This window comes from Grammomys surdaster, unplaced genomic scaffold, assembly GCF_004785775.1.
Source record: "Grammomys surdaster isolate TR1022 unplaced genomic scaffold, NIH_TR_1.0 125852, whole genome shotgun sequence".
NCBI lineage: Eukaryota > Metazoa > Chordata > Mammalia > Rodentia > Muridae > Grammomys > Grammomys surdaster.
In genome coordinates, this window is record NW_021620678.1 from 2,892,308 (window position 1) to 2,920,086 (window position 27,779).

Below are 27,779 nucleotides of genomic sequence, written 5' to 3' on the forward strand. Positions count from 1 at the left end.
CAATATGGCTTCCTGCACCTGGTGACGGTTGAGGAAATTGAATTTGGTATCATGGAGAAACCACGGGGCGCTGAGGTAAGAGGGAAAGGGCTCAGGCCAAGCAGGAAAGGGAGCCCCGAACGCCTCACCCGGCGGACGCGCCGTTTTAGTGATGTCTTGGTGGTGGAGAGTTGCAGGATTGGTCAACTGAGGTACTGAGCTTAGTCCCGGCTGGAGGCCACAGAGGTTCCTTTTGGTCTGGTGACGAAGGAAGCAAGGCAAGCCAGGCCCAGGGAAATCGGGCTCCGAACTTTGTCATGGTTTCATGGTTCCGAGCTTTAGGATTGTGTGGCCTGTCTCTTCCACGTGGTAAGTAAAGAGAGGTCAGAGTTGATTATTACTGCACGCCTGGAGCGTTCACGTGCCGGTCTCCCAGTAAACTCACAGCCATCTTCTTTAGGGAAGGTTTAAAACACCCTTTTGGATTTTGGATTGACATAGCTGGAAAGTGCAAAAGGTTGTCACCAAGTATGTCAGTTTCCAAAACTGCGATATGCTTTTCCATCGTACAGCAGCCGGTGACCCACCGCACCTTGCATTTGAAGTCTCTTTCCGGTTCCAAGTGGTAATACTGCTAACTGTTATTGAGTACTGTTCTAAGTGTTTTACGTTTACCACCCCTTCCCAAAATATTATTAAATAGTGGTACTGTCCTCATTTGGTGGAAACCGAGGCAATGCAGTTGACTTGTGGATCATACAGCTAGGAGGCACTAGAGATCGTATTTGAACCTTGGCCCAAAGCCTCATTCTCTTTACCTTGTCTTGCCCTCCCTCCCCCTTTTTTTTCTGGGCCTAGATCAGAAGGACTTGGGCCCCCCACTTGCGACACCGGGGAGTGGGTCTTCCCCCTTTTCTACTACAAGCTAGTTACAGTTTTTATGTAGTATCTCATCTCTACCTCACATTCTGTGACCCAACACGTGTCATAGATGAGAAAATTGAGTCCCACAGACCTTAAATGACTTGTCCAAGGATCAGTAGCTGATTTCAATCACGGCTGTGGTACCACAAGTCGTCCCACTCAAAGCCTTCTTGGGATAGCCTGGGTCTCATGTTTTTCAGCCTTTTTTTTTTCTTTCCCTTATTTTTCCTTTGAGGAAGAAAACAGGTTTATTGAATACATTGCAAGGGATGATGGGCTAGGTAGCAACAAGAGGGCCTCTGCCAGCCTTAAATTTGTTTCCGAATTGAAATCATTTGGATGTACATATACTAAAGAGGAAAGAGTGAGTTTGAAATGCCTTCTAACACACTAAAATAATTTTTGAGGTGCTTAGGATATTTCCACATTATTATATAGATCTCTGATCCCTGGCATAATTTTTTGACTATGTGTGTCGTGGAGGCAATATTTTTTCAATAGATGAGTACTTTGAAATTGGAATTTTGCTCTGTACCCAACCTACCAGGATGAGAGGTCTTGGTGCTGGCAGAAGCTCAGACCAGTCACAGCTTGCAGTTAGCCATGCACTTATTGGAAGAAACACTCCTTTTTTTTTTTTCTTTTTTCTTTCTTTTTTTTTCCTGTTTTGATTTTGGTTTTGAATTTTGGGGAACTTGTTTTGTAGACCAGGCTGGCCTCAAACTCATAGATCCGCCTGCCTCTGTTTCCTAACTGTTGGGATTAAAGGCATTTACTACCACACCTGCCTTTTTCTTTCTTTTCTTCTCTCTTTCTTTCTTTCTTTCTTTCTTTCTTTCTTTGTTTCTTTCTTCCTTTCTTTTTTAAAGAGGATCTACTAGCCAGATGGTGGTGGCACATACTTTTAATCCCAACACTCAGGAGGCAGAGGCAGGCATATTACTGCATTCAAGGCTAACATGGTCTACAGAGCTAGTTCCAGGACAGTCAGGGCTACTGAGAGAAACCCTGTTTCAAAAAAGGAAGAAAGGGAGAGAGAAGACAGAGAGTGAAAGAGAGAGGTGAGAGTGTTGGGATCTACTGTGCAGTCCTAACTGACCTGGAACTTGCTGTGTAGACCAGGCTGGCTTCAAGCTCAGGGTGATACGTCTGCCACAGAGTGCTAGGATTAATGATGTGCACCACCATACCTAGCCTCCTATATGTTTTAAACGAATGTTCAGCATACATATAAGTTTTATTTATTTTATTTATATGAGTACATTGTAGCTGTCTTCACTCCAGAAGAGGGCATTGGATCCCATTACACATGGTTGTGAGCCACCGTGTGGTTGCTGGGAATTGAACAGGACCTCTGGAAGAACAGTCGGTGTTCTTAGCCTCTGAGCCATCTCTCCAGCCCCGTATATTGGTTTTTCATGACAGGATTTCTTTGTATAGCCTTGGCTGTCCTAGACCAGGTTGGCCTCAAACTCATTTAGATCCACCTGTCTCTGCCTCCCCACTGCTGGGAGTAAAGGGGCGTGCCACCACCATTGCCAGCTCAGTTAAGAGTTCTCACTGCTCTTTCAGAGGACTAACTCATTTTGAGTGAATTAGCCAGTTTGTAACTTCTTCCCAAGCCAAGCACATGTCATTTTCCCACTAGAAGACGCCACCTTCAGAGCCAATGGAAGAGGAGGAGGATGGCGACTTAGAACTCTTCGGGGGCTACGACAGCTTCCGGAGTTATAACAGCAGTGCGGGCAGTGAGAGCAGCTCCTACTTGGAGGAGTCGAGTGAAGCAGAGAATGAAGATCGTGAAGCAGGGGAGCTGCCCACCTCGCCTCTTCATCTGTTCAGCTCTGCAAATAACCGCTCCTTGGATGGAAGTGGTTCTGAGCCAGGTGCTTTCACAGTGGCCTCAAAGATGGAGCGGAGGCTGGAGGCTGTGGAAGAATTGGGGATGTGGGTGGAGCCATCCAGACATTTAAGGGACGGTCCGTAAGGCTCATGTCCTCTCTGCAGTCTAGTTTTAAAGTCTATTCTCCAAAACCTCTTGTGTGTGTTCCGCACTTGTTAAATTTCATTACATTTGTGTGACTAGGCTGGGCAGTCCCTAAGTCTGCATGTGAAGACGGTGAGACTCAGTGGTGTGAGTGCTTCCGAGCAAAGGGACAAGAGATAGCTTATGGGCTGCAGGCTGGCAAGTGTGGGCAGGGGATGCACAGGATAAAGTGGTCTTCAGGCCAGAAGGCAGGCATGGAGGCGGGCAGAGGAGAGTGGCCATGAATCACCTGGAAGCCTGTTGACTTCAGAGAGGCGGTACCTGGATGGCTGGTGACCCCGTGTGAGGGGTCACGAGTGTGGGCAGTGTGTCCTTGAAAAGAGGCAGTCTCCAGTCTTCGGACAGCCCCTCCCGATCCTTCACACTGGCACCCTTGGGCCGTGGGGTCAGCTTTCCTTCTATTCATCCTGGCTTCTCTTTTTTTGTCTCCTTTTTCACTTTTTCCTCTTTTTCCCCTCTGTCGTCTTCTCTTAGAATCTGAGAGCACTAGCAGGAATCATTAGAGAGACCAGCTGGTTTATAACCCTGGCTGCAAATTAGTGTCATCTGGGAAGCTGGGAAAGCCCTTAAGATGGCTGTGTCACTGGAGCCACAGCACGGTTTGCAGAAGGCTCCTCAGGTGACCTAGTGTGAGGTCAGACAGTGTAGCTTGTGCACTTGCCCCTGTGAGAACAAAGCTGCAGATAGTAAGGGACTGTGGCACCTGTCCTCGTGACACTTCTCTCTCTAAGACTTGTTCATGTGGATTCTCAGTCCCTTAGCCCCAGCTCTAGATACAGAGCCAGGGGAGGTGCATAGATGGAGTGGCACACTGGTCCCAGCTGTTGGCGAGGCTGCTGGAGGATCAGTTGAACCTGCAAGTTTGAGGGCAGCACATAGTAAGACTTGCTCTTGGATAAGAACCCTATACACTGTTCACTCCTCCTCTCTGTCAACCTCAGAGCCTAACACTCACATGGTTAATGCAGTGCTCTGGAATTTGAAGAGCCCATGTTTTTGTTTGACTTAAAGTAATTATGTCAGGGAGTCTCATGCAGAGTTCTCTTCCTAGCTGTCTGTGAGATGTGTGGTATCGTGGGCACAAGAGAAGCTTTCTTCTCAAAGACCAAGAGGTTCTGCAGTGTCTCCTGTTCCAGGAGCTACTCTTCCAACTCCAAGAAAGCCAGTATCTTGGCTAGACTGCAGGTGAGAGGAGCCACTTACACCTATCCTGGGGCCTTCATGCTGAGCTGGAGCCATCATGTGACTGGTGGCAAACGGCTTAGCCAGCTTAGGGGACTCATTCCTAGAGGTCATCTGAGGTACATGAGACCCTGCCTTAAAAAGGGCCCCCTATTAATTAATTAATTAGTTAATTAATTAATTAAGATTTTATTCATTTTTATGTGTATGAGTGTTTTGCTTATGTACTACTTGCTTACAGTGACTGAGAAGACCAAAAGACAGTGTCAGGTCCCCTGTCAAGTTGGAGGCAGTTATAAGCCACTATGTGGGTGCTAGGAACTGAGCCTGGATCCTCTGGAAGAGTAACCAGTGCTCTTAACCAGTGAGCCATCTTACTAGCCCCCTTACTTTATTTTTGAGACAAGGTTTCACTGTGTGACTCTGGCTGACCAGACTGATCTCAAACAAAGATCTGGCTACCTCTGCCTGCCTCCCCATTGCTGGGATTAAAGGTATATTCTCCCACGCCCAGCAATTCCTATTTTAAAAGGCCAAAGCTTTTGGTGTCTTTAAGGCAGTGGTTCTCAACTTTCCTAATGCTGTGGCCCTTTAATACAGTTCCTTAGGCTGTGGTGGTCCCAACCATAAAATTATCTTCATTTCTACTTCATAACTGTAATCTTACTGTTGTCAATCATAATGTAAGTGTCTGATTCACAAGATATCCGATATATGACCTCTTTGAAAGGGTCACATATTCAGTCCAAAGGGGTCATGACCCATAGGTTGAGAACTACTTCTTTAAGGTCAGACTTTATGCAAAGCTGTGCCTCCACTTGCCTGGTGTGTTGCAATGACTCCTGGCCTTTATCATTTAACTATCTTGTGTAAGTGAGCTTTCCCTGAGACACCTGATGACAGGTCCTCAGAATGTTCTCTCCAGGACATTTACATGTACAAAATGTTGCCTCTGGGAGCATGGAGAGGACTGACTGCAGGGAAAGTGTTAGGGAGAGGGGCTGGGAAGGTCAGAGGCCTGAGTGAGATGCTTCTGTCATCTGCAGCTCTGCTGATCCCATCCCTCCGGAACTGTCTCCTGAGTGTTCTCACTCATCATTACTTTTATAGAAGGTTAGGCAGCTGCACCAGGAGCTCACCCTCAGGAGTTCCAGTCAGACTCCTTACTTGGCAGAGCTCATGCCTGGAACTCCAGCTCCCAGGAGGCCGAGCATGGTAGTTGCAAACTCCAGGCCTCCTCTGTATCTCAGTAAAATAACAAAGCAAAATAGAAACCAGTTCAGGCTCACAGCTGACAGCTGCACACTTCTATTATTTTTTTTTCTCTCTCTCTAGGGAAAGCCACCCACCAAAAAAGCCAAAGTCCTGCACAAGGCAGCCTGGTCTGCCAAAATTGGAGCCTTCCTCCACGCCCAGGGAACAGGACAGCTAGCAGATGGGACACCCACAGGACAAGATGGTGAGACAGAATCCTGGGATGGGAGTCTAGAGTGGGGATGGCCTGCTGGGAAGTTAGGGATGCAGGTCTACAGTGAGCTGTCTCCACCTGCTGGCTTATGGCTTGTGTGGAAATGGTCTCAGACCTTCCTTTCAGTGGTCCTCAGCTGCCTGCTTCCTCCGTCACACAGAAACCAAGGGTTAGCTGCTTTACTTCTCTTTGCATCTGTCTTCATGGTTTCTCTCTCCCTGGTGCAGAGCAAGCCCAGGGTGTGTGGAGCAGGTGGAAAGGTCCCCTCAGTTTTCCAGGCATAGTGACTGCTGAGCCCCAAAGAGGCTGAAACTGCACTGTGCAGCTGAGTGGGCAGTTGCTGTTACTCCTGCCCATGTTCAGTAGGTGTGGCCAACGATTGGATGCAAGAGGATCAATTTAATCCTAGATCTGAATTTCCCTTTCTGTGGAGCAAAAAGGGAGAGAAGTTTCTCTCTGGATGCTTCACAGTCCTGATGGCCATTAGTGGCCAGGGACTTGTTTCTAGAGCCCCATGGGGCCTCCATGTTCGTGTTCTAACATGGTTGCTGTAGGTACCCTGCCTCAGCTCTTCCTTTGTGCTCTGCAGCTCTGGTCTTAGGGTTCGACTGGGGGAAGTTCCTGAAGGATCACAGTTACAAGGCTGCTCCTGTCAGCTGCTTTAAACACGTGAGTGTCCTGGCAACAAGGGAGGGACTGCCAGGGGACAGCACAGCTCAGGCTGCCCGCCTCATTGCTTCCCATGCACTTCAGTTGTGCTGCTCTAGGCTGCTCTAGGTTGGACAGCACCATTGAGAACAATGGCCAGAAATCCTCCTCCATCTTGTAGGCACAGAGAGATTATTCAGCAGTTCAGAGCACTTGCTCTTCCAGTGGTCCTGAGTTCAATTCCTAGCACCCACATGGCAGCTCACAACCATCTGTATTCCCATGGGTACCTAGACCCTCTTCTGGGGTGTAGACACAGATGCAGACAAAGCACCAATATGTGTATGTGTGTTTGTGTGTGTGTGAGTGTGAAATTATATACACACATAATTATATATAATGTATTATGTATATATGTATATAACTATGTATACCTACATATATAATATGTGTATACATATACAACATATGTCAGGTGTAGTGGCACACACCTTTAATCTCAGCATTTGGGAGGTAGAGACAAGTAAATCTCTCAGCTAGCTTGGTCTACAGAGTCGAGAGCTAACTGATAGCTATTTCAAAACAAAAAACGAACAAAAATTAAAATCAGAGTGTCTTGTGCCTTACACAACTGGCCCTGGTTTTTGAAGGACTAACATATTATTTACACAGTAGAGTTTGGTTGTTCTGAGTTCAGGGGTGTTCTTTTTTTCCATTCTTCATGTTTTGTTAACCCCTATTAAAATTATTTTTGTTGGTGGTGTGGTGATGGCACATACGTTTATTCCTAATACTCGGAAGGCAGAGGCAGGTGAATCTGTAAGTTCTAGGCCAGCCTGGTCTACAGAGAGAGTTCCAGGACATCCAGAACTACACAGAGAAAACTTGTCTACAAAAACAAAAAAGTTGTTTTTTTATTTGTGGGATTTTTTGTTTGTATATTTTGTTTCATTTTTTTAATTTTTTAGGTTTATTTGTTTTCTATGTGTTTTGTCTGTCATGTACATATATGTGTGTACACCACATCTGTGCCTGATGCATGTAGAAGTCAAAAGAGGGCATCAGTGCTGGGCAGTGGTGGTGCAGGCCTTTAACCCCAGCACTCTGAGGCAGAGGTCTACAGAGCAAATTCTAGGACAGCCGGGGCTACAGAGATAAACCCTGTCTCTGGGGAGAAAACGGGGGCGGGCTTCACATTCTCTAGAAGTGGGGTACTGCAGATGGTTGTCAGCTGCTGTGTGGGTGCTGCAGACTGAACCCTGGTCCTCTGCAAGGACAACAAGTGCTCTGAATCTCTCAGCCTTTTCAGCCCTGTGTTTGGTTTTGAGGAGTTGATTTTTGTTGCTTTAATTTTGGTTTTATGGCTTTTGGCTTTTCAAGGCAAGGCTTCTCTGTGTAGCCCTGGGTGTCCTGAAACTCACTAACTCACTCTGTAGAGGAGATTGGCCTAGAACTCACAGAGATCTGCCTGCCTCTGTCTCCACCAGGCTTGGACTTGTGTTTGTTTTGTTTTGTTGGTTGGTTTGTTTTTGGTTTTTTTTTGAGGCAGGGTATCATGTATCTCAGGCTGACTTCTAACTTGCCGTATAGTGAGGATAGCCTTGAACTTCTGGTCTTCCTGCCTCACCCTCCCAAGTGTGTGTCACCATGCCCAGCCAGCCGTCCACTGGTTAACTCTCAGGGCCCATCTTACTTTTTTGCTGGCACTAGGAATTGCATGCAATTTAACACCAAGCTGCACCCTCAACCTTGTCTAAGGCCCTTTCTGATCCATACACACTACAGTGGTGACTCCCAGTTCTTCCTGAAGAGCGGAGGGTTGAGGCCACTTTGGATGCCTTGGAGGAGCTTGAAGTCAAGAACTTATCAGTGCCCAGCAGCTGTACCCTGTGCTAGCCTTGAACAACATCTACAACAGGGCTTCTTCTTTTTTTTTTTTTTGGTTTTTTGAGACAGAGTTTCTCTGTGTAGCCCTGGCTGTCCTGGAACTCACTCTGTAGACCAGGCTAGCCTTGAACTCTTGAACTCAGAAATCTGCCTGCCTCTGCCTCCCAAGTGCTGGGATTAAAGGCGTGCGCCACCACCGCCTGGGTACAACAGGGCTTCTTTTGTCTCTATCTTTTTTAAAAAATTTAAGACAGGGTCTTACATTATAGGTCAGGCTGGCTCAGAACTGACTGTGTATACCAGGCTGTCCTGAGAACAGTCTTCCTGCCTCAGGCTCCCAAGTACTGGCACACGGGTGTCAGATGTCAAGTCCAGTTTCTTTTGCCTTTCAATCCCATGTCCTAATGCCTGACAGAAGGCCTCCTAAGGCTGTCTTTTGACCTCAGTAAGCCATGCCTGGCCTTCCTGGATTATCCTGCTTGCCCTGCGCTATGACAAGTTGGTCCTAGGTCCTACTATGCCCTTCTCTGAGTTTCTAATGAATGTGTCTCTTTTGCTCCCAAATTCTCCATTTGTATCGTAGGGAATTAGATCCTATTTAAGACAAGATTCTATATGCTCTGTAAAGAGCTTGCCTGGTGTCTGGGCCACTCCATGCTTCCCCAAGTCTATGTGAACCTGTCCACCTAGGGATGTGCTTTGTTACTGATTTGGGTCAGGTCTGAGAGTGAAAGAAGATGCTTTTCCTAAAGGAGCATCCAGTTCCCATTGGCGGCAAGTCAAGGATTAAGCATTGGGAAGGTAGCCAGAAGCCACCCAGTAGGCAGGGGCTGGGTAGAGTGTGGCTGTGTTCTGCCACCTCGATATGTAAGCCCAGGTTGAATGATGTTAGGGAGGTAATGTCTGTGCTGAGACACTGTTGTACAACTGGCCAAATGACAGATATCCAGGTGCACCATGGTGTCCACACTGATAGTCAGGAGCTGCCCTGGAATGATGAGAACCAGGTCTGTGTCCCTGGCCCTCCTCCCGTGCCTCTGCCTGATGGTTCCCTGCCCTCCCATGTTTCTGGACAGTGGACATGCCCTGTTTATCTCTATTCCTAGTTTCTGCACCGTGCATGATGTGAAGTGAGGGTCAGAGGACAGTGGGGCTCAGGCCTGAGGGGCTGGTTCCTCTCAACCCGTCAATGCTCTCACTGCACAGGTGCCCCTCTATGACCAATGGGAAGACGTCATGAAGGGGATGAAGGTGGAAGTCCTCAACAGTGATGCTGTGCTCCCCAGCCGGGTGTACTGGATCGCCACTGTCATCCAGGCAGCTGGTGGGTGTTCCTCTGGCCAGGGCAGGGTCTGAAATTTATCTGCCATGTGTCATATCTAGTAGGTGAATAGTGTTACAGGTTGAAATGGGTTTCATAACTCAAAACCTCGCCACTGGCTTTCTTTCCTCTTCTTGGGGCTTCTCCTCATTTAGTTGAGAGCACAGGACGAACATTGAAAGTTAGTTTTGTTTTGTTGTGCATTGTGTACGTTTAGTTGATTGTTTTGTTTTTGAGACAGGGTTTTGGGTTTTTTTGTTGTTATTTATTTATTTATTTATTTATTTATATGAGTACATTGTAGCTGTCTTCAGACACCTCAGAAGAGGGCATCGGATCTCATTACGGATGGTTACGAGCCACCATGTATTTGCTGGGAATTGAACTCAGAACCTCTGGAAGAGCAGTCAGTGCTCTTAACCACTGAGCCATCTCTCCAGCCCCAAGACAGGGTTTCTCTGTGTAGATGTGACTGCCTTGGAACTCACTCTGTAAACCAGACTGGTTTCAAACTCAGAGGTCTGCCTGCCTCTGCCTCCTGAGTGCTGGGATTAACGGTGTGTACCACCACTGCCTCATTTTTTTTTTTTTTTTTTGATAAGGTTTATTCTGGGGATGATGAAGGTATAGAAGAAATCACAGGCTCAGAATGCTTTTTTTTTTTTTTTTTTGGTTTTTTGATTTTTTGATTTTTTCAAGACAGAGTTTCTCTGTGTAGCCCTGGCTACTGGCTATCCTGGAACTCACTCTGTAGACCAGGCTGGCCTCGAATTCAGAAATCCGCCTGCCTCTGCCTCCCAAGTGCTGGGATTAAAGGCTTGCACCACCACTGCCCGGCCCCAGACTGCTTTCTAAGAGTGCAGTATGGACATTGTTTTGTTCTGAGTGTCGGGGACCCCACTAGCCTGGAAGGAGCTCCTAGAATAGGAAGTAGGGAATCTGACTGGTTCTAGAGAAAGAAGAAAGCCTGAGAACATGCCTTCCCACGCCACCCCTCACAGGTCCCCTTATCCTTCCTTTCAGGGTACAGAGTGCTGCTCCGTTATGAAGGCTTTGAAAATGATGCCAGTCATGACTTCTGGTGCAACCTGGGGACTGTGGATGTCCACCCCATTGGATGGTGTGCCATCAACAGCAAGATCCTGGTACCTCCACGGAGTGAGTTAATGAGAAAGCTCCCATGCTGGTTCCTGTAGGGCTCTGGGCAGAAGCCTTCCCTAGCCAGTCTGGAAGTCCTGGACAGTTTGGATTTATAGAGCCTGTTTGTTGGTCTTGTTTATTTATATTTATATATATATATATATATATATATATATATATATATATATATATATATATATTATAGACTTACTATATATATTTACTTTATGTGTATATGTGTGCCTGAGTGAATGTCTGTTCACCATGTTTGTGCAAGAGCCTGAGAAGGTCAGAAGAGTTGTTGGATCCTCTGGAACCGGGGTTAGTGATGGTTGTGAATCACCATGTGGGTGCTGGGAATGGAACCCATGTCCTCTGGCAGAGCAGCCAATGCTTTCAACTACTGAGTCATCTGTCTAGTTCCCAGAAGCTGGATTTATAAGCTGATGTTATCACTGGCCTGAAGTTGCAGAAGTTAATAACTATGTCTGTGTAGCTGATCTCCGGGTTAATGAAGGTGTTATCAGTCTATGTCACCAACTTCCCCATGTCTCTCCAGCCATCCATGCCAAGTTTACTGACTGGAAGAGCTACCTCATGAAGCGGTTGGTGGGTTCCAGGACACTTCCTGCCGATTTCCATATCAAGGTCTGGCTGAGTTTCCAGCTCATTCCTCTCCCCACCTTTTCCCCCTCCTCTCCTTCCCCTCCTTCCTTCTTCCTTCCCGCTTCCATCCCCCAGTTTTCCATCCTTCATATGATTCATTTCAGGCGTTTGTTTTGTTTTTGTGGTTCTGGGGGTGGGACCTAGGGATTTGCATAAACTAACACTGTGAGTAATGCCCCTAGTTTCTCATTGTAATACTCTTCTGTGACCTCTTAGGCAGACTTCAGCCCAGTGCTGCTTCAAGTGCTGGGCCACTTGCCTCCCTGCCAACACCCTGGTCCACCATATTAATCATGTTGCTTTATTGGCTTTTTGGATTTTAAAGTCCCCCAGATTCTTGACTTTGCTTCTAGGATTTTCAATAGTATCTGAGGTTTCTATTGCTGTGATAAAACACTGAGACTACAGAGCAGCTTTGAGAGGAAATGGTTAGTTTTGCTTACACTTCCACATCATAGTCCATCATCCAAGGAAATCAGAGCAGGAGCTCAGGGAAGGAACCTGGAGGCCAGAGCTGAGGTGGAGGCCGTGGAGGATATCTATGTACTGACTTGCTCCCTCACAGTTCACTCAGATGAAGTGCTAGCTTATCTATTTTTTTGTTTCCCCAAGATAGAGTCTCTCTGTGTAGCCCTGAGTGTCCTGGAACTCACTCTGTAGACCAGGCTGGCCTCAGAACTGTAGATCTGTCTGCCTCTGCCTCCTGAGTGCTGGGATTAAATTGATGTGCCACATTGCACAGCTTCAGCCTGCCTTCTTATAGCATCCAGGAACACCAGCTTGGGTGGCACTGCCCACAGTGGGCTAGACCCTCCCACATCAATCATCAGTAAAGAGAAATGCACCATAAACTTGCCCACAGCCCAGTCTGCTGGGGCATTTTCCCAATTGAGTTTCCCTCTTCTAAATGACTTTAGCTTGTATCCAGTTGACATAAAGCAAACTGGGCAACACAGAGTAATCACTCAGATGCTCAGATGTATGTATTATGTGCTAGTAAGTGACGGACGGCACTGTAGGCTGGCCATGGAGGGACATGCCTTCCAGCACTTGAGGGCCAAGGCAAGATTTTTTTTTTTTTTTTTTTGGTTTTTCGAGACAGGGTTTCTCTGTGTAGCCCTGGCTGTCCTGGAACTCACTCTGTAGACCAGGCTGGCCTCTCGAACTCAGAAATCCGCCTGCCTCTGCCTTCCAAGTGCTGAGATTAAAGGCGTGCACCACCACTGCCCCAGTGCCAAGGCAAGATCTTATAGTGAGTCTACATGGTGAGTCCAGGTCAGTTTGAGGATCGAAGTTCAATTCCTAGCACCACATCAGACAGCTCAAAACTGTGACTCCAGCTCCGGGGGACCTACTATCCTCTTCTGGCCTCCTCAGGTAACCCCACACACATGAATGTAGATACACATGAATAAAAATAAAACAGAGCACCATGAGAATATAAGAGAAATACACACACACACATACATATATATAAAAAAACTTTTCCTGCCTAAATTCTCCAGCCTGGTGGGAGAAGTAAGAGCCATGCCCACAAATAGTGATAATCGTGATGAAACAGCCCGCAAGCTGGAGGACTGGCTCCGGCTGCGCCTCCAGAGCAATTCCTGAGTGCACTCCTAGCAACGGCATGGTAGATAACAACCACCCATAGTGAGATCTGACGCCCTCTTCTGGTATGCAGGTGTACATGCAGATATACATTAAATAAATAAAACTTTAAAAAAAAACAAAAGCCAAAAACAGCCCCCATCTGAACTGGGGCTAGTCAACCGTCTGTATGGACATAGCAGTTCAGCCAAAGAAAGCTACTTTGGCTGGACATGGTGGCGCATGCTTTTAATTCCAGGACTTGAAATGTAGAGGCACATCCGGGTTGTGGTGGTGCGCGCCTTTAATCCCGGCATTTAGGAGGCAGAGGCAGGTGGATTTCTGAGTTTGAGGCCAGCCTGGTCTACAGAGTGAATTCCAGGACAGCCAGGGCTACACAGAGAAACCCTGTCTCGGAAAAAAAAAAAAATGTAGAGGCACATGGATGTCTGTGTGTTTAAGGCTGGTGTGGTCTACGTAACAAGCTGTAAGCAAGCTGGGACTCTACAGTGAGATCCTCTTTCATAAAACAGCCAAGCCTTAGAAAGCTCCTTTGCCCAACTGAGGCATGCATGTCTACGTAGGGACTGTTGAGACAAGAGAATCTGAGGCTTGGAGAACACTGTCTCCCACCCTGGTTCCCACCTCAGTGGACCTCACTGGGCCATCTCTCTGATAGGTACCTGGGCCACCTTGAGGTCTCTTGCACGAGGTGTTCCAGGCATCCTTATTAGCTTGTGGAGGCTTCCCAGCAGGACATGTTCTCAGAGGAACAGGTTTCCAACTGGTTTCCCAGAGACAGTGGCTTTTGGATTGTCCCTGCATGGGTACTGTGGAAGCCAACTCTGAAAGCTGGGGTGGACATTGGGATGTCACAGACAAGGCCCTGGGTGTGGGTTGTCTGAGCTGCTAGAGATCTGGCTTCTCCCATGTTGTGGGTCAGTGCACCTCATAGAAGCAGGCCTCTTTTTCCAAAGTGGAGACTGGTTTCCCTTTGAAATTACTGGGTTCTTGTGTCTTTTGCTGTCTGTTTCCTCTGTTAGCTTTCCTTGTGCTCCATATTCAGGCAAGCCAAGCTTTGTCTCCTGTTTCCTCCTTGTTGCAGAGTTGGCAGATTTAGTGACTGGGGCAGTTGGCTTCTTGCTCAGCCAGCACTGTTACAGACAGATGATGGCAGGTGGTGTGGCCCACCAGCCTCCCTTCTCCTCACACTCACAAGAATATGGGTGTGTTCCAGGTGGACCAGTCTGTAAGCCTGGGCTGTTGCTCCCTGCCTGTCCTGCTTTGCACTCTGGAGGAGCAGTGGGTAGAACAGGACTGCTAATCCCTGGTTGGAGCAAGAAGGTGACTAAAGAGAACAAGATGCTGGTCAGACAGTAGAGGGTTCCAGACAGGCTCATTGGGACGGATGTCACTGCCTCAGAGAAGACTTATGGGCTTTGACAGGGTAACCCCAACTTAGGCGTTTCCATTGGGAAGCACTGGGCTGTTACTTTGCCAGGCACCTCTGAAAGCAAGGGTGGTGGGGCAGAATGGGGCAGTCTTGTAGAGAATGCCCCAGACAGATCCTTTGCTGACAGTATAGTAAGTGCCCAGTATGTGGGATTGTTGTCTCTTTTTTTTGTTTGTTTGGTTTTTTTGGTTTTTTGAGACAGGGTTTCTCTGTGTAGCCCTGGCTGTCCTGGAACTCACTCTGTAGACCAGGCTGGCCTCGAACTCAGAAATCGGCCTGCCTCTGCCTCCCAAGTGCTGGGATTAAAGGTGTGTACCAACACTGCCCAGCCCGAGATAGTCTCATACTGGCCAAGGCAGCCTCAAACTTGTTAGTATGTGAGGGGTGCCCTTGAACTTTCACCTTTACTTACAGTGCATGGGTAGAAGTGTCCAGGCAACCGTGTGCCTCCCAGGTCTTGAGGCTTGGCAGTAAAGTCCTTTTACCCATTAAATCATCTAGTAAGCCTAACCATGAACTAATCCTCCTGCCTCTGGGTTTTAAGTGCTGAAGTTATAAACAGGAACCATAAAACCCAATGCACTGTAATATCCTAGGGGTTTTCTTTGAGACAGGATCTCTTTACTTAGTACTGTCTGTCCTAGAACTTAGTATGTAGTTCAGACTGTCCTTGGAACTCGCAGAGGTCTGCCTGTCTCTGCCTCCTGAGCTCTGGGACAACCAAAGGTGTGCACCACCATGCCCAGCCCACAGTAATGGTTTGGTATCTGCGTGCAGTCATTCATTCTCTTACAAAACAGACTGAATGTGCCTAGCTCTGAGCTGAGAATGGGCCTTCAAAGGAATGTGTTCGAGAAGGCCAGGCAGAGTAAGTGGTTTAAGCCTTATAAGCCCAGACCTATGTTACTTTCCTAGAAGAGCTGCTGTCACCTGTGGTTGGTGGTAGGTAGTCTAGCTGTGAGCTTTGGAAAGGCGAGCTCTGTCTAGTTTCATATACTGGGTTAGCTCCTGTTACTGTGTTGTAACCTCTAAGATTGCCCCCTCCAGTGTGTTTAGAAACAGCCCTGCTTAGTCTCAGCATCAGCAGGCCAGAACTGCTCTTGAGTGAACTGTGTCCTGATACTAAAAAGCCCAACAGCCCACCCTAGATGTTGACATCCTGGTTGTTGTCTTGCACTTTGTGGACTGCTGTTAAACTGTGCTAAGCTCTAGGAGTCACATGTGCAAACTAGTTCACACACACACACACTCCACTTAGTCTAGGCTGGGTTTGAACTCCCTGTGATCCCAGGTAGGCCCCTACCCCTTGTGTGCTAGGATTACAGCTACGGTACCACTGGACAGAATCTTGCATGTGCCACGCACAGAGGGCCAGAAGGTAAAAGACAGCGATCAGTGCCGAGGGGTCAGCATAGAGCTTGTGAAAAGCCCAGGCTGGACCCCAGGACTAAGTCTGCCTGCACTTTTCTAGGTCATTTGAGTTTCTTGATCTGAAGTAGATTCTGGGGTTTCCATCATCCTGAGAGCTTGTGAGACGAGGTATCCACTGAGAACTGCAGGCTGCCTGCTGTACTATTCTAAGATGAAGGGTCAGAGACTCTGAGATTTTACCATCCTTCCTTGTCTTCTCTGTCTCTTAAAAGAAAAAAAAAAAGATTTATGTGCATAGGTGTTTTGCCTGCATGTATGTCTGTGTTGTATGCATGCTGTCCCTTGAAGGCCAGAAGAGGGCATTGGGTCTCCAGGAACTGGAGTTATAGAAGGTTGTGAGCTGCCATATCAGCACTGGGAATCAAATCTGAGTCCTCAGGAAGAGAAATGCTTTTAACTGCTGAGTCACCTCTACAGCCCCTCCTTTGCTGACCTTTTGTTTAGTTTGCTTTGGTTTTTCAAGACTGAGTTTTCCTTTGTAGCCCTGGCTATCCTGGAACTCAATCTGTAGAGCAGGCTGGCCCTCAGACTCAGATCCACCTACCTCTGCCTCCTGAGTGCTGGGATTAATTAAAGACCTGCACTGATGCACTCAGCTTTTGCTGACAGCAAGAAGGTAAGGCTGGATAATTGAAGCAGGTTGCTTTCTTGTGTCCTTGCAGATGGTGGAAAGCATGAAGTACCCTTTTCGACAGGGCATGCGCTTAGAGGTTGTGGACAAGACCCAAGTGTCACGTACACGTATGGCTGTGGTGGACACAGTAATTGGGGGTCGCCTACGGCTCCTCTATGAGGATGGTGACAGTGATGATGACTTTTGGTGTCATATGTGGAGTCCCCTGATCCACCCAGTGGGTTGGTCACGGCGTGTTGGCCACGGCATCAAGATGTCAGGTCAGTAGAACCCCTGGCTGGTGTGACTCCAGGCTCAGCTTCCTCCTAAAGATCAGTAGGACCTTTGCTGTACCTCACAGTAGTGCAGTGAAGTGGACTGTCATTGTTTCCCTGCAAGTGACTGTGTTGAGCATCAGAGAGGCCAGTGACTCAGGTCACTCAGCTCAGTCTGAACAGCAAGGTGTCCTGCAGATGGTATTGTCACAGTGCCAGCACCAAAGAGCCTGGGTCCCTTGTGCTGAAGAGTCCACACTACTGCTCCAGGGTCCTCTGTTTTCCCATTTAGGGAAGCAGTTGGGACACAGCTGAGAGCAAAGGTAGCCTGTCTGGCCACATAATTCTGGGAGAAGCATATGATAACCAGTGGCTGTCTTCAACTCCCTTTTCTTTCTTTCTTTTTTTTTTTTTGGTTTTTCGAGACACGGTTTCTCTGTGTAATCCTGGCTGTCCTGGAACTCACTCTGTAGACCAGGCTGGCCTTGAACTCAGAAATCTGCCTGCTTCTGCCTCCCAAGTGCTGGGATTAAAGGCGTGCACCACCACTGCCCAGCTCAACTCCCTTTTCTTCCACTCTTCTCTGTCATCTCCCCTAGATAGACGATGTGACATGTCTCATCACCCTACCTTCCGGAAAATCTACTGCGATGCTGTTCCTTACCTCTTCAAGAAGGTGAGGTGCAGCCTGTGGGCACTTCTCCTCTTTGCCATATCCTTCATTGGCTTCTCGGGGACTGTCCCTTGTCTGTTTTGTAAGAGATTGTTCTGCCAATCATAACATACCAAGAACCTTTTTAGATTGAGGCAAGGTCCCACTGTAGCCCAATTTGGCTTGTCACGGCTTCCTAAGTTCTGGGGTATAGGTGGGCACCACCCAGTAGGACTGTCGCTTGCCCTCTGTTGCCATCCCAGGCCTGCAGTATCTGAAGGATTATTCCTGTACCTTCTCCTGAATCCCCAACTGCTTCATTCTTTTAAGGTCCGAGCTGTCTACACAGAAGGTGGCTGGTTCGAGGAAGGAATGAAACTAGAGGCCATTGACCCTCTGAATCTGGGCAATATCTGTGTAGCAACCATCTGCAAGGTGAGCCTAGGCTGCTCTTCCCGACTCCAGCATGGCTTTCTGAGGGTCTGATGGCACAGAGCTTTGTTCCCACTGTAAGCTTCTTGGGGCTCTGATACTCGCTGCTCATTTTGCCCTTAACTTCTGTATAGTAGAGGGAGACTATTCCTGCTTATTACTCAGAACCTTCATGTTAGGGTTTAGACTAGATAGCTTGAGCGTTGACCTGTGTCAGGTATAGGTATAATTTTGCTCCCTCGAGTAGGCCTTTCTGCCACTAGCCTCTCCTTTGCATGCCCAAAGCCTCAGCTCAGCTTCTTGCTCCTACCTGCCATCATTGCTGCAGCCTAAGGACACTGTTAATTGTCCACCTAGCCTGCTCTGTGTCCACCTAGCCTGTTCTGTGTCCACCCAGCCTGCTCTGTGTCCAGCCGTATGCTCTCTACATACTCAGAGCCTGGTGGCAGTAAGGCAGGGGCTTCCTGGCTGGCATGGGTTGGCCATCCAGTGGCGAGGGTACACTGTCCCTCTAGTACCCATTCCTGAGTACTGGGTGCCCTGCCAAACACCAAAAACTGGGGTATTTTGGCAGAAGGCAGGATTCAACCGTCCATTTGGATCTATGTCTCGTGTCCAGTCATAGTCACGTCACTTGAAGGGCTTGCAGTGAATGACACATGCCGTCCTCTCCTCTGTACCCTCCCCAGGGCTTCTTTGGCTTTGTTTTTAATTGCATTCATTTATTATGTGCATGGAAGTCAGGACAGTTTTGTGGTAGTTGGTGTGTCCTTCCACTGCATGGGTTCCAGGGATCAAACAGATCATGCTGGACAGTTTTTACCCTTTGAGCTATCCTGCTGGCCCCTCCTAGGTGCTCTTGGATGGTTACCTGATGATCTGTGTGGATGGGGGCCCCTCCACAGATGGTGCAGATTGGTTCTGCTACCACGCCTCCTCCCATGCCATCTTCCCAGCCACCTTCTGCCAAAAGAATGACATTGAGCTCACACCCCCAAAAGGTAAGGCCTTGCAGGGTGAGGCCACAGCCCAGATCCCTGATGTGTGGCACCTTGGCATGAGAGAGAGGATGGGCCTCTCTAGCCACCACCACCTTTACACTGCCTGGGCTGACCCAGCTGATCCATGTATAGCTGCTGAACAGGACTCCTTTGTGTTAGGGCGGTCCAGGAGCTGTGCAGCAGGACTGTCCTAGAGCAAGTGTCACGCTAGAGAGAAAGGTAGCTGCAGACTACACCGGGACTCAGCTGCAGGGTCCCCGCAGTGTGCCGATCTGCCCTTAACCCACCCCCAGGTCTGTCTTTGTGACTCTCCCTTCCTCTCTCTTCTTCATCACTCTCCCATCCAGGGTATGAGACGCAGCATTTTGACTGGGAGACCTACTTAGAGAAGACCAAGTCAAAAGCAGCTCCAGCAAGACTCTTTAACATGGTGAGGAGACTCCAGACTCCAGTGCTGGGGTCAGGGAGTCTGTGGCAGCCGGGGGCAATTTCAACCTCCTCCTTTAAGTCTTCACTGCTGGGATCAGTAAAGCAGCTTCTAGAAACCTCTGTGATGTGTATACCCGCTGGGCCACAGTATGGACTAGTCCCTTTTCCATAGAGGGGTTGGCACTTGAGAAGTGAGTGAGATCACTGTCTGAAGGAGCCTCTTCCAATGGCTCTTCTCCCTACCCTCAGTTCCACCAGCAGCTCCATGCCTACCTGGACGAGCCTGCTAAGGCCTAGCACTGACCAGCTGGGCAACTGCTTTCTTCTCCCAACCAGGATTGCCCCAACCATGGCTTCAAGGTGGGCATGAAGCTGGAGGCTGTGGACTTGATGGAGCCCCGGCTCATCTGTGTGGCCACCGTGAAGCGGGTGGTGCATCGACTCCTCAGCATCCACTTTGACGGCTGGGACAACGAGTATGACCAGTGGGTGGACTGTGAATCCCCGGACATCTACCCTGTTGGCTGGTGTGAACTCACCGGTTACCAGCTCCAGCCACCGGTGTCCGCAGGTGGGATGGGGTTGCCCAGCTCAGGCAGCTTTTGAATATTCTCTGGGCTTTTCCCTTCCTGTCAACCACTCCTCCAAATGCCTCGCATTTTCTGGCCTGAGACAGAAGGGTCCAGGTTGCCCTGAGCAGAGTGTGTGCCCTGCCTCTCACCCTGCTCCTGAACCTATGTTCCTCCCCCGTCCCTGCAGAGTACCTTTGTTCATTTTGCCCACTCTGTCCTGTGCCTGGGCCCTTGTGCACCCAGATCCCTCAAACAACCCTGGTGACACGGGGTGGATGGGATAGCTGCTCTCCTACCCCTCTGCCATCCTGTTCTCAGTATCTGGCTTCTCTCATATGAGGGCCAGTGCCCTCATATGGAGGTGCCCGTGACCTTCCAGAACTCTCTTCTCATCCCTTGTTCTTTCAAACATTAGAACCAAACACAACTCAGAAAGGCAAAGATGCCACAAAGAAGAAGAAGAAACAGTTTGGGAAGAAAAGTAAGTAAAGCACCAAAGCACCGAGCACGGCTTCCGGCCACTGCCTATATATTGCCTCATGCTCCTTTTCTGTTTCCTGGAACTTGCCCCATGGGAACGCTGTGCCTTAGGGGATCCAGAACACAAACAGGAATGTAGTGTGTGTTCAGGAAACGGCTGATGACATTTGAGGAAAAGAGAGAAGGGGGTCACATCCTTTCCCTGCTGCTGCTTGTCCACAGCAACCTGAAAGATGCTGGGTTCTGAGGAAAAGGCAGAGAGAAAAAGGTTCCCTCCTCCTCCAACACTGACTTCTGGAACAGCTGGCCATGGGGTTACAAGAGGACAGGACAGGACAGGACAGGAGGGCAGGTGACAAAGTCATTCTCAACTGTATAGTGTGACAGGTGGTGCCACAGCATGGGCATCAGGCAGAGAAGAGGATGTTCTGCAGTGAGACAGCCATGGCAGGGACTAGGTGTAGGAGTGAGTGGCATTTGAATTGAGACTGTGCTGTTCAAAGTGGGGACCTGAACATGCCATGGTCCATTTAAGAAATCAAAGATCACCAGACAGTGGTGCACATGCCTTTAATCACAGCACTCAGGATTAGAGGAAGGTGGGTCTCTGTAAGTTTGAGGCCAGCCTGATCTACCAAGCAAGTTCCAGGACTGCCAAGGCTACACAGAAAATTACTGTCTTGAAGGAAGGAAACAAGCAAGCTAGCTAGCTAGCTAGCATCCATAACTGCTTTGACCCAGGCACTTGGCCGATAAGGGATACTGAAAATTGGAGTCCAGGTTCACCGTACCCAGCTCCACACTGCCTGCTAGCACTATTGCTAGGTTTGTTTTATTTTTATTCACAGGGAAAAGACTCTCATCAGCTAAGACTCGGCCCCTCAGACCGGGCTCCAAGAAACCCTTACTGGAGGACAACCTTGAGGCTTTGGCGGTCTCGGAACCAGTTCCTGATGACAGTAAGAGCTGGTGGACTGGTTGAGTCAGGGACAGGCTGCTCCAGTCTCTGATGTGGTCTCTTTGCTTCTCTACCTGGACACAAAAGAACAGAGTCAAGTCTGAAGGGGATTTTCCAGGCAGCAAACAGTTTTCAAACCATTGGACTGGAAAAATCTCCTAAACACCCTATCCAGCTCTGAACTGAGAAATCTCTCTCTCTCCAGCCTCCTGGCTTTCCCTTCCTCTCCTGCCTCTAAATAACCCATGCTCACTAAAGTGCGTAGTGAGATATCAGGTGCCAGATTTCTGGCTTAGTCTTACTGGCCAGGATGTGCTGGGGTCTTCACTCTTATTGCAGTATACTTGGGGGGAGGGGTCGTGTGCCACAGCACATGTAGCATCAGCAATAATTTCAGGAGTTGGTTCTCTCCCACCACAGGGACTCCCACAGGCTGTCAGCTTGGCTGCAAATGCTATTAGCTCACCAGCTGTACCTGGGAGGGTGAGGAGGAAGTTGTAAGTGGTCACCCAGGCTCCCTGCTACCTACCTCTAGAGCTCTCTCTGAAGGAAGCTAACTTCCTTAGCAGCCTCTCATCCCACCCCGAGACCGGCACACATTCACACACTCATTCTTAGCTCTCTGCCTCCCTCCCTCCCTCCCTCTTCACAGTTATCGCTGTGTGCGTGAAGGAGGAGCACCAGGACATCTCTTCGCCTGACAGGTCACCCAGTCCACAGCTGCCTCTCCCCATTGAGAGCATCAAGCAGGAGAGAGACAACTGAGCCTTCCCTGGCATCAGCCTGGACCCTGACTGAAGCCAAGCCTGGTCATGGAGCAGAGAGGAGGCCCAGCTTTACTGCTCTGCAGTGAATGGACAGCCTAGCCTTCCAGGCCCACCTCTGCCCTCTGGCCAGGCCTATTGGCTGCTCAGCTTGAGCCCTAAGCCGGCACACCATTGCACCATTGCACCATTGCACCCTCAGCACACTGGAGAATAGACTGACTACCATGTGTCTACCCAGGCACGTGCTGGAAGTGAGGGAATGGAGCAGCTGTGGGTGGGCAGCCCAGGCTGATGCTGGGTGAGAACGGAGCCACCTCTGCCCAAAATAAATTGAGGGTCTTGAACCTTCTGGGGGTACCCTGTACCACCTGATGTCCCAGGGGCCCCACTGTGGAAGGGAATTGACCAAGGTAGTGGGTTTGAGTGATTTGGATTGGGACCTTGACCTCTCAGGGATGGCAAGAACACTGACTTCTTTTCTTAGAGGGAACAGTTGGGAAGATGTACAAGGGACCTGTGCCCCTAAGGGAGACGCGGGCCAGGCTACTTGCTGTCAGGTACAGGATCAGACAGTAGTTTGGCCCATGCAGTCTGGGGGTCCTGCCTGAGACCATCCTTCTCTAGATCTGAGCTTGGGTTGGACCAATCCTTTCCACTCCCCTGCCTGGGTCAGCCCAGCCGCTGCTCAGCTCACTGTCTTCACAGTGTTTGACTTTTGTTTTTCCCACTGAGATACATTGTTTTATTTTTGAGACAGGCTCTATGTAGTACTTGCTGTTCTGGAGCTTGATATATAGCCCATGCAGACTTTATACTGATAGGGATCCACCTGCCTCTGCCTTCTGAGTGCTGGGATTAAAGCTGTGTGCCTAGTCCCCAGCTAGACACTTTGAAACTGGTGGCCTAGCCCTCCAGTATCATCCTGGAGGCAGTGGGGCCTCCTGCAGTGTACTGGGTTTGACTGGGTTATGGACAGAGCAGTGAGGCCAGTGGCTCTGTGATGCCGTGGCCGTGCTGCATGGCCATATCTGGGTCTACTCTGGTCAAGTCTCGTCCGTCATGTGCTAGACTTTGCTCAGGACCAGGCCTGGTTCATCCCTAAGGGGAGATGTGAGTGACCAGTCATCACAGACCGGGCAGGTTCTGAGAAAAGTTGGTCTTGACCTATCTGCTAAAGATAGCCCACTCTGTGCAGAATCTAGGCCATGAAAGAGGCCTTTGTCTGCCTGCTTTCCTCAAAGGGAAGATGAAAGTCCACAGTAAAAGGCAGGTTCAATTCCCAGCACCCACTCACAGCTGCCTGTATCTTGAGCTCCAGGGGAGCCTGTGCCTGTGGTTTCTGTGGATATCCTTAAACATAATTAAAAATAAAATCTGTGAAGAAAACAGTGAGATGCTATCGAATGAGTGTACCTTGGCCCCTAGGAGCAGATATTAGGAGGAAGATGGCCAAGTGTGCCTTTAGATAGATGTCTTGAGCATGAGATCCTCTGACAAGAGAGGGTGGAATGTTTGCCCTTCATTCCAGGCCTGGCCTCCCGATTCCCCGTCCTTTCACTGATGAGCAAAGGGAGGCCATGGGGTGCATGTGGTAAAACCTCAGAGCTGGGACTGACTAGGGCTTAGGCTGCTTGACTCCAGATTCTTTTTGTTCTATTAGAACAACAGAAACAGGCTCTCATAGAGCCCAAGCCAACCTCAGCTTCTGGTCTCCCACTTCCTGAATGCTGGGGCTGCAGATGTGTGCTACCACACCTCTATGAGACAAGTCCCTTGTGAAAGTCAAACCTGCAGAGTATATTCTGACATGCCACTTGAGCGTCAAGTATGAAGACAGTTACCACACAAAGGGAAAAACAAAGACCACCCTCTGTCTCCATAACAACCATAGCTGTATTGTCATTGGTGGTTCTTGGAGCTCACCTGTCCCTAGTTCCCCCCCCACCCCCGGCACAAAGCTGGAGTAGTAGGGTTAGTGAAATTAAGAAAGGGACATAACTGATGTTGCTGATGTTAAAGGGTCAGGTTTGTGGTCTCACTAGGTAGCTCAGGCTGGCTTTGAACTCGCCTTGCCTCAGTTACAAAAGTTGTAGGACAAGGCCTCATGCTGTGAGTTCTGTGAATCAAGCCTGGATCCTCTAGAAGCCAGTACTCAGCTTGTCCTTGGATGGGAAGTAAAGTTCTTGGGGTCTTAGCACTTGAGTTGCTGCTAGCATCATTCTAAAATACCTTCCACACACCCCACTTCCTCCACTGGGAGCTTGCAGTATATCTCTCTGCTTCTCAACCATCTGCAGACCCAGTCTCAACAAACCTTCCATGCTAGAAGCTGGGCTACACATTGAGATGATAATTTTTTTTTTTTTTTTAGATTTATTTATATGAGTACTCTTGCTGTCTTCAGACACACCAGAAGAGGGCATCAGATCCCATTACAGACAGTTGTGAGCCTCCATGTGGTTGCTGGAAATTGAACTCAGGGCCTTTGGAAGAGTGGTCAGTGCTCTTAACCTCTGAGCCATCTCTCCAGCCGGCTAATTCATTTCGGATCTCGGCTTCATTCACAAATGTGAAAAAGGAGGCTGAGGATATAAATTGGTTGCTTAAATGCACAGGATAAGTGACAGCAATGCGGTTGAGCCTGGGTTGATCTGCAAAGTCACCACCATTGCTGGGACACTCCTTTCATGGACCATACCAGGCTTGATGGGCTTCATCCAGAGTGCAGGAGCACAGCAGGTGTGGCCTGGCCGTCCTCCAGGCACTGGTGCTAGGAAACATTCCTGAAGTGCCATCCTCTGTCAGCCCCACGGGCATGTGGATAAGGGCCTGGACTCGTGACTGTGAGCTCTGAAGAGCCCGGCTCCAGCCAGCACGCACTTGGAAGGGGTATGGAGGGTGTGGGATGGCAGGACGGTTTAGTGGGTCAGCTAAAGTAGGCACTTGGCACAAAGCTGAGGGCCTGAGCTTGATCCCTGGCACCCTCATAGGAGATGGAGAAAATGGCTCCCTTGGGCTGTCCTCAGACCTTCTCACACACCCCATGACACATGCACCTGCACACATACATACAAATGTAAAAAGTATATGTAATTATGAAGAGTGAGGGGGCTAGGGAGATGGCACAGTGATTAAGAGCACTTGCTGCTCTTCCAAAGGATCCGGGTTCAAATCCCAGCATCTACATGGTAGTTCATAGCTGTCTGTAATTCCAGTTCCAGGGGATTTGAAACCATCACAGACATAAATGGAGGCAGAACACCAAAGTTAATAAAATTTTAAAAAGAGGGAGGTGGTGGCATCAAGAAGAGAGAGGGGACCTCTTAGGTGGTTTATGGAGATATTCTCATATAGCCCAGGGTGACCTTGAATTTATCCTGCCTCCCAAGTACAAGGGTTACAATGGTTTCTCACCATCTGTTTCATTCATTTCTAGTGCTGGCACTGGGTTCTCCGCTGTAACTATTGACTAGAGCAAGTCTGGAGGAGGGTGATACCACTGAGTATCAATTATATAATTCAAGAAGGCTTTCTCTGTGCAGCCTTGGCTGTCCTGGAACTCACTCTGTAGACCAGACTGGCCTTGAACTCAGAGATCTCTGCCTGCCTCTGCTACGAGGGCTAGGATTAAAGGCATTCGCCACTGCCACCTGGGCCAAAGGAGGATTTGTATCCTGTAGCTTGAGATCCTGCTTCTCCTTTGTGCATGCACATGCATGAATCCATGTGTGTGAACATGCATGTGTGGGCATCAAAGAATAACCACGGGTGCCAGTTCCTGCCTTCTACCTTAAAAATGTCTCTGCCTGCCTTCACCACCACCTCACCTGTCTCACACAGCCCTGCCTCTCCTGTGAATGCTGGCAGAAGCCAAAGCTGTTGGCAGTGCCCTTGAGCTGGGATGACAAGCATTTGTGAGCCACCCCTACACGGGAGATGGGCATCAAACTTGTGTTCTCAGTAACAGTACTTGCACTGAGAACATCCCAGCCCTGGGGTGTCTGTTTGCTGTGAGCCCAGGCTGGCTGGCACATGAGCTTCTGGGAATCTCCTGTCTCAGCCTCCCATCTCCCTGTGGGAGCACTGGGATTATAGATGCTCCTGCTGTGTGCCTGGCTCTGATGGGGGCTCAGGCCCTCATGCTGTGTGGCAAGTGTTGTACCCCAGATCCATGGTGAGGAATTCCTTCCCTACTCTACCCTGCCTCTACAGGAACAGTTGGTGGCCGAAATTGTGTTTCCCTAGATGATTGAACTCCCAGTAACTCAGAATCTGACCTCTTAGAATTGGGGTCTTACATTAAATTGAAATGATAAATTAAAAGGTCATTATAGGCTGAGCTGCCATCCTTATGAAAAGGGAGAGAAGTGTACAGACTGACACACGGATGGAAGCCAGCATGAAGAGATGGAGAGTACCACACTGAAGGAGAAAGGGAGAGAAGTATACAGACTGACACACGGATGGAAGCCAGCATGAAGAGATGGAGAGTACCACACTGAAGGAGGCAGGCTAGAAAATGGTACAGGCCACCACGGGCCAGAAGCCGCAAGATGGAATCCTTTCATTCCAGGCTCCAATCGAAAATCAGCGCTTTGATTTCCAACCTCACACAGTCATTGCTGCTGTACCCAGTTCATGGTCCAGTCTCATGGCAACCTCGGGGAACTAATACAAACACTAGTCGGTTGCCTCAAGTCTTCAAACCCAGGGTTGGGGGAGGGGCCCAGCCTCCTCCCCACCTTCCCAGCACCTTTCTCTTCCCTCATCTTCTCTATGATCTGGTCTTCTCCCTTTGGACTCCACACTTGGTCTTAGGTGTCTGCATCCTGGCCTCCTGCATCCGGGGCTCAACCAGCAGCAGCCTGCTCAGCCTTCATAAATACATCAAGGCACATTGCTACAACTGAGTTGAAGCTGGATCAGGACCTGAATATCACATCAAGTGACATCTCAACCTGTGACTGACAGGTGGTTGGGAGGCAGAGCCAATACACCTGAACTTCCACTCTCCTCCCTGAGAAGAGCCAGGTCTATGAGGTCAGGATGGGAAAGGGTGGGGTCCACACAGATGCAGTAAAAACAGAAATAGGGTGTAAGTTGTGGCGTCCACATAGTTGCCTCCTTAAGGGGTGAGGGGAAGGGACACGACTGCACCATGCAAGGTGGCCATGGGTCATTGCCTATCTCAGGAAAAAGTCAGGGCTCAGCTTCCCAGCAGCTTTGGGACCCAGACCTCCTGCCCAAGGGCTCACCTTATCTGTTCCTCAGTGTCGTCTGTGGGTGGGAGTTCTCCTGGCACTGACCCTGGAGGTTGGCGTCCTCTTGGCCTTCCTGGCAGTCCAGCCTGGGCAGGCTTCAAAGATTGTAGCTGCAACCTTCACCTTCTGGCCACGGACACTGGGAGGGGTGGCACAGGTGGCACCCACCCGCAGGTTCAACCCAGTGAGCCACCTGAGGAGAGAGAGAGATGGGGAGCCCAGTATGGATGAAAATGGGTGAGAGAGTTCCTGGGGAGGATGAGTAGGGACCAAGAACTTGGAGCAGTGGACAAGAGGAAGTCTACTGAGCTCTGGCTGGGCAGCTCACCTCCATGTCACTTTACACCTCTGATCCCTTCTGCATAAGAAGGAGATGAGAACGGGGCAGTGTTCATTGTGTACCAGGCACTGTGTCATCTGTTTATGTCTGCTGACACTGATTCTCCAGCAGCCACGTCAGTGTGGGCTGGATTGCTCCTCATCCCTTCCACAGATGACCAAAGGGAGGCTGTGGGACTCACGTGGTAAGACCTCAGAGCCTGACTAGAGCTTGGGCTTGCTTGACCACAGATTCTCGTTCTATTAGAACAACAAAAACAGGGT

General features: G+C 49.2%; 2 protein-coding genes across 4 annotated transcripts in view; one reads left to right on the top strand and one right to left on the bottom strand.

The window, feature by feature from the left end:
- On the top strand, positions 1 to 23,303 carry L3mbtl2 (L3MBTL histone methyl-lysine binding protein 2). Of its 3 annotated transcripts, none has more exons than XM_028789965.1 (17): positions 1 to 75; positions 2,552 to 2,789; positions 4,002 to 4,135; positions 5,468 to 5,591; positions 6,190 to 6,269; positions 9,342 to 9,459; positions 10,480 to 10,614; positions 11,156 to 11,244; positions 16,399 to 16,630; positions 17,224 to 17,300; positions 17,607 to 17,711; positions 18,562 to 18,709; positions 19,057 to 19,139; positions 19,475 to 19,709; positions 20,126 to 20,191; positions 21,039 to 21,149; positions 21,801 to 23,303. In XM_028789965.1, the coding sequence occupies exons 1-17, from the start codon at positions 52 to 54 to the stop codon at positions 21,911 to 21,913; spliced, it is 2,112 nt and encodes a 703-aa protein (XP_028645798.1). In that variant the 5' UTR covers positions 1 to 51; the 3' UTR covers positions 21,914 to 23,303. The 3 variants fall into 3 exon arrangements, with proteins under 3 accessions (XP_028645798.1, XP_028645800.1, XP_028645799.1); XM_028789967.1 differs by having other exon boundaries at positions 21,853 to 23,303; XM_028789966.1 differs by having other exon boundaries at positions 29 to 75; positions 2,555 to 2,789.
- The window catches only part of Chadl (chondroadherin like), a 12,258-nt gene continuing 5,499 nt past the window's right edge, over positions 21,021 to 27,779 (bottom strand). Inside the window, exons 5-6 of the mRNA XM_028789964.1 lie at positions 27,171 to 27,369; positions 21,021 to 21,222 (exon numbers count right to left, since the gene is read on the bottom strand). Coding sequence (XP_028645797.1) covers positions 27,183 to 27,369 — 187 coding nt within the window. The 3' untranslated portion in view covers positions 21,021 to 21,222; positions 27,171 to 27,182. The remainder of the gene's footprint in view (positions 21,223 to 27,170; positions 27,370 to 27,779) is intronic.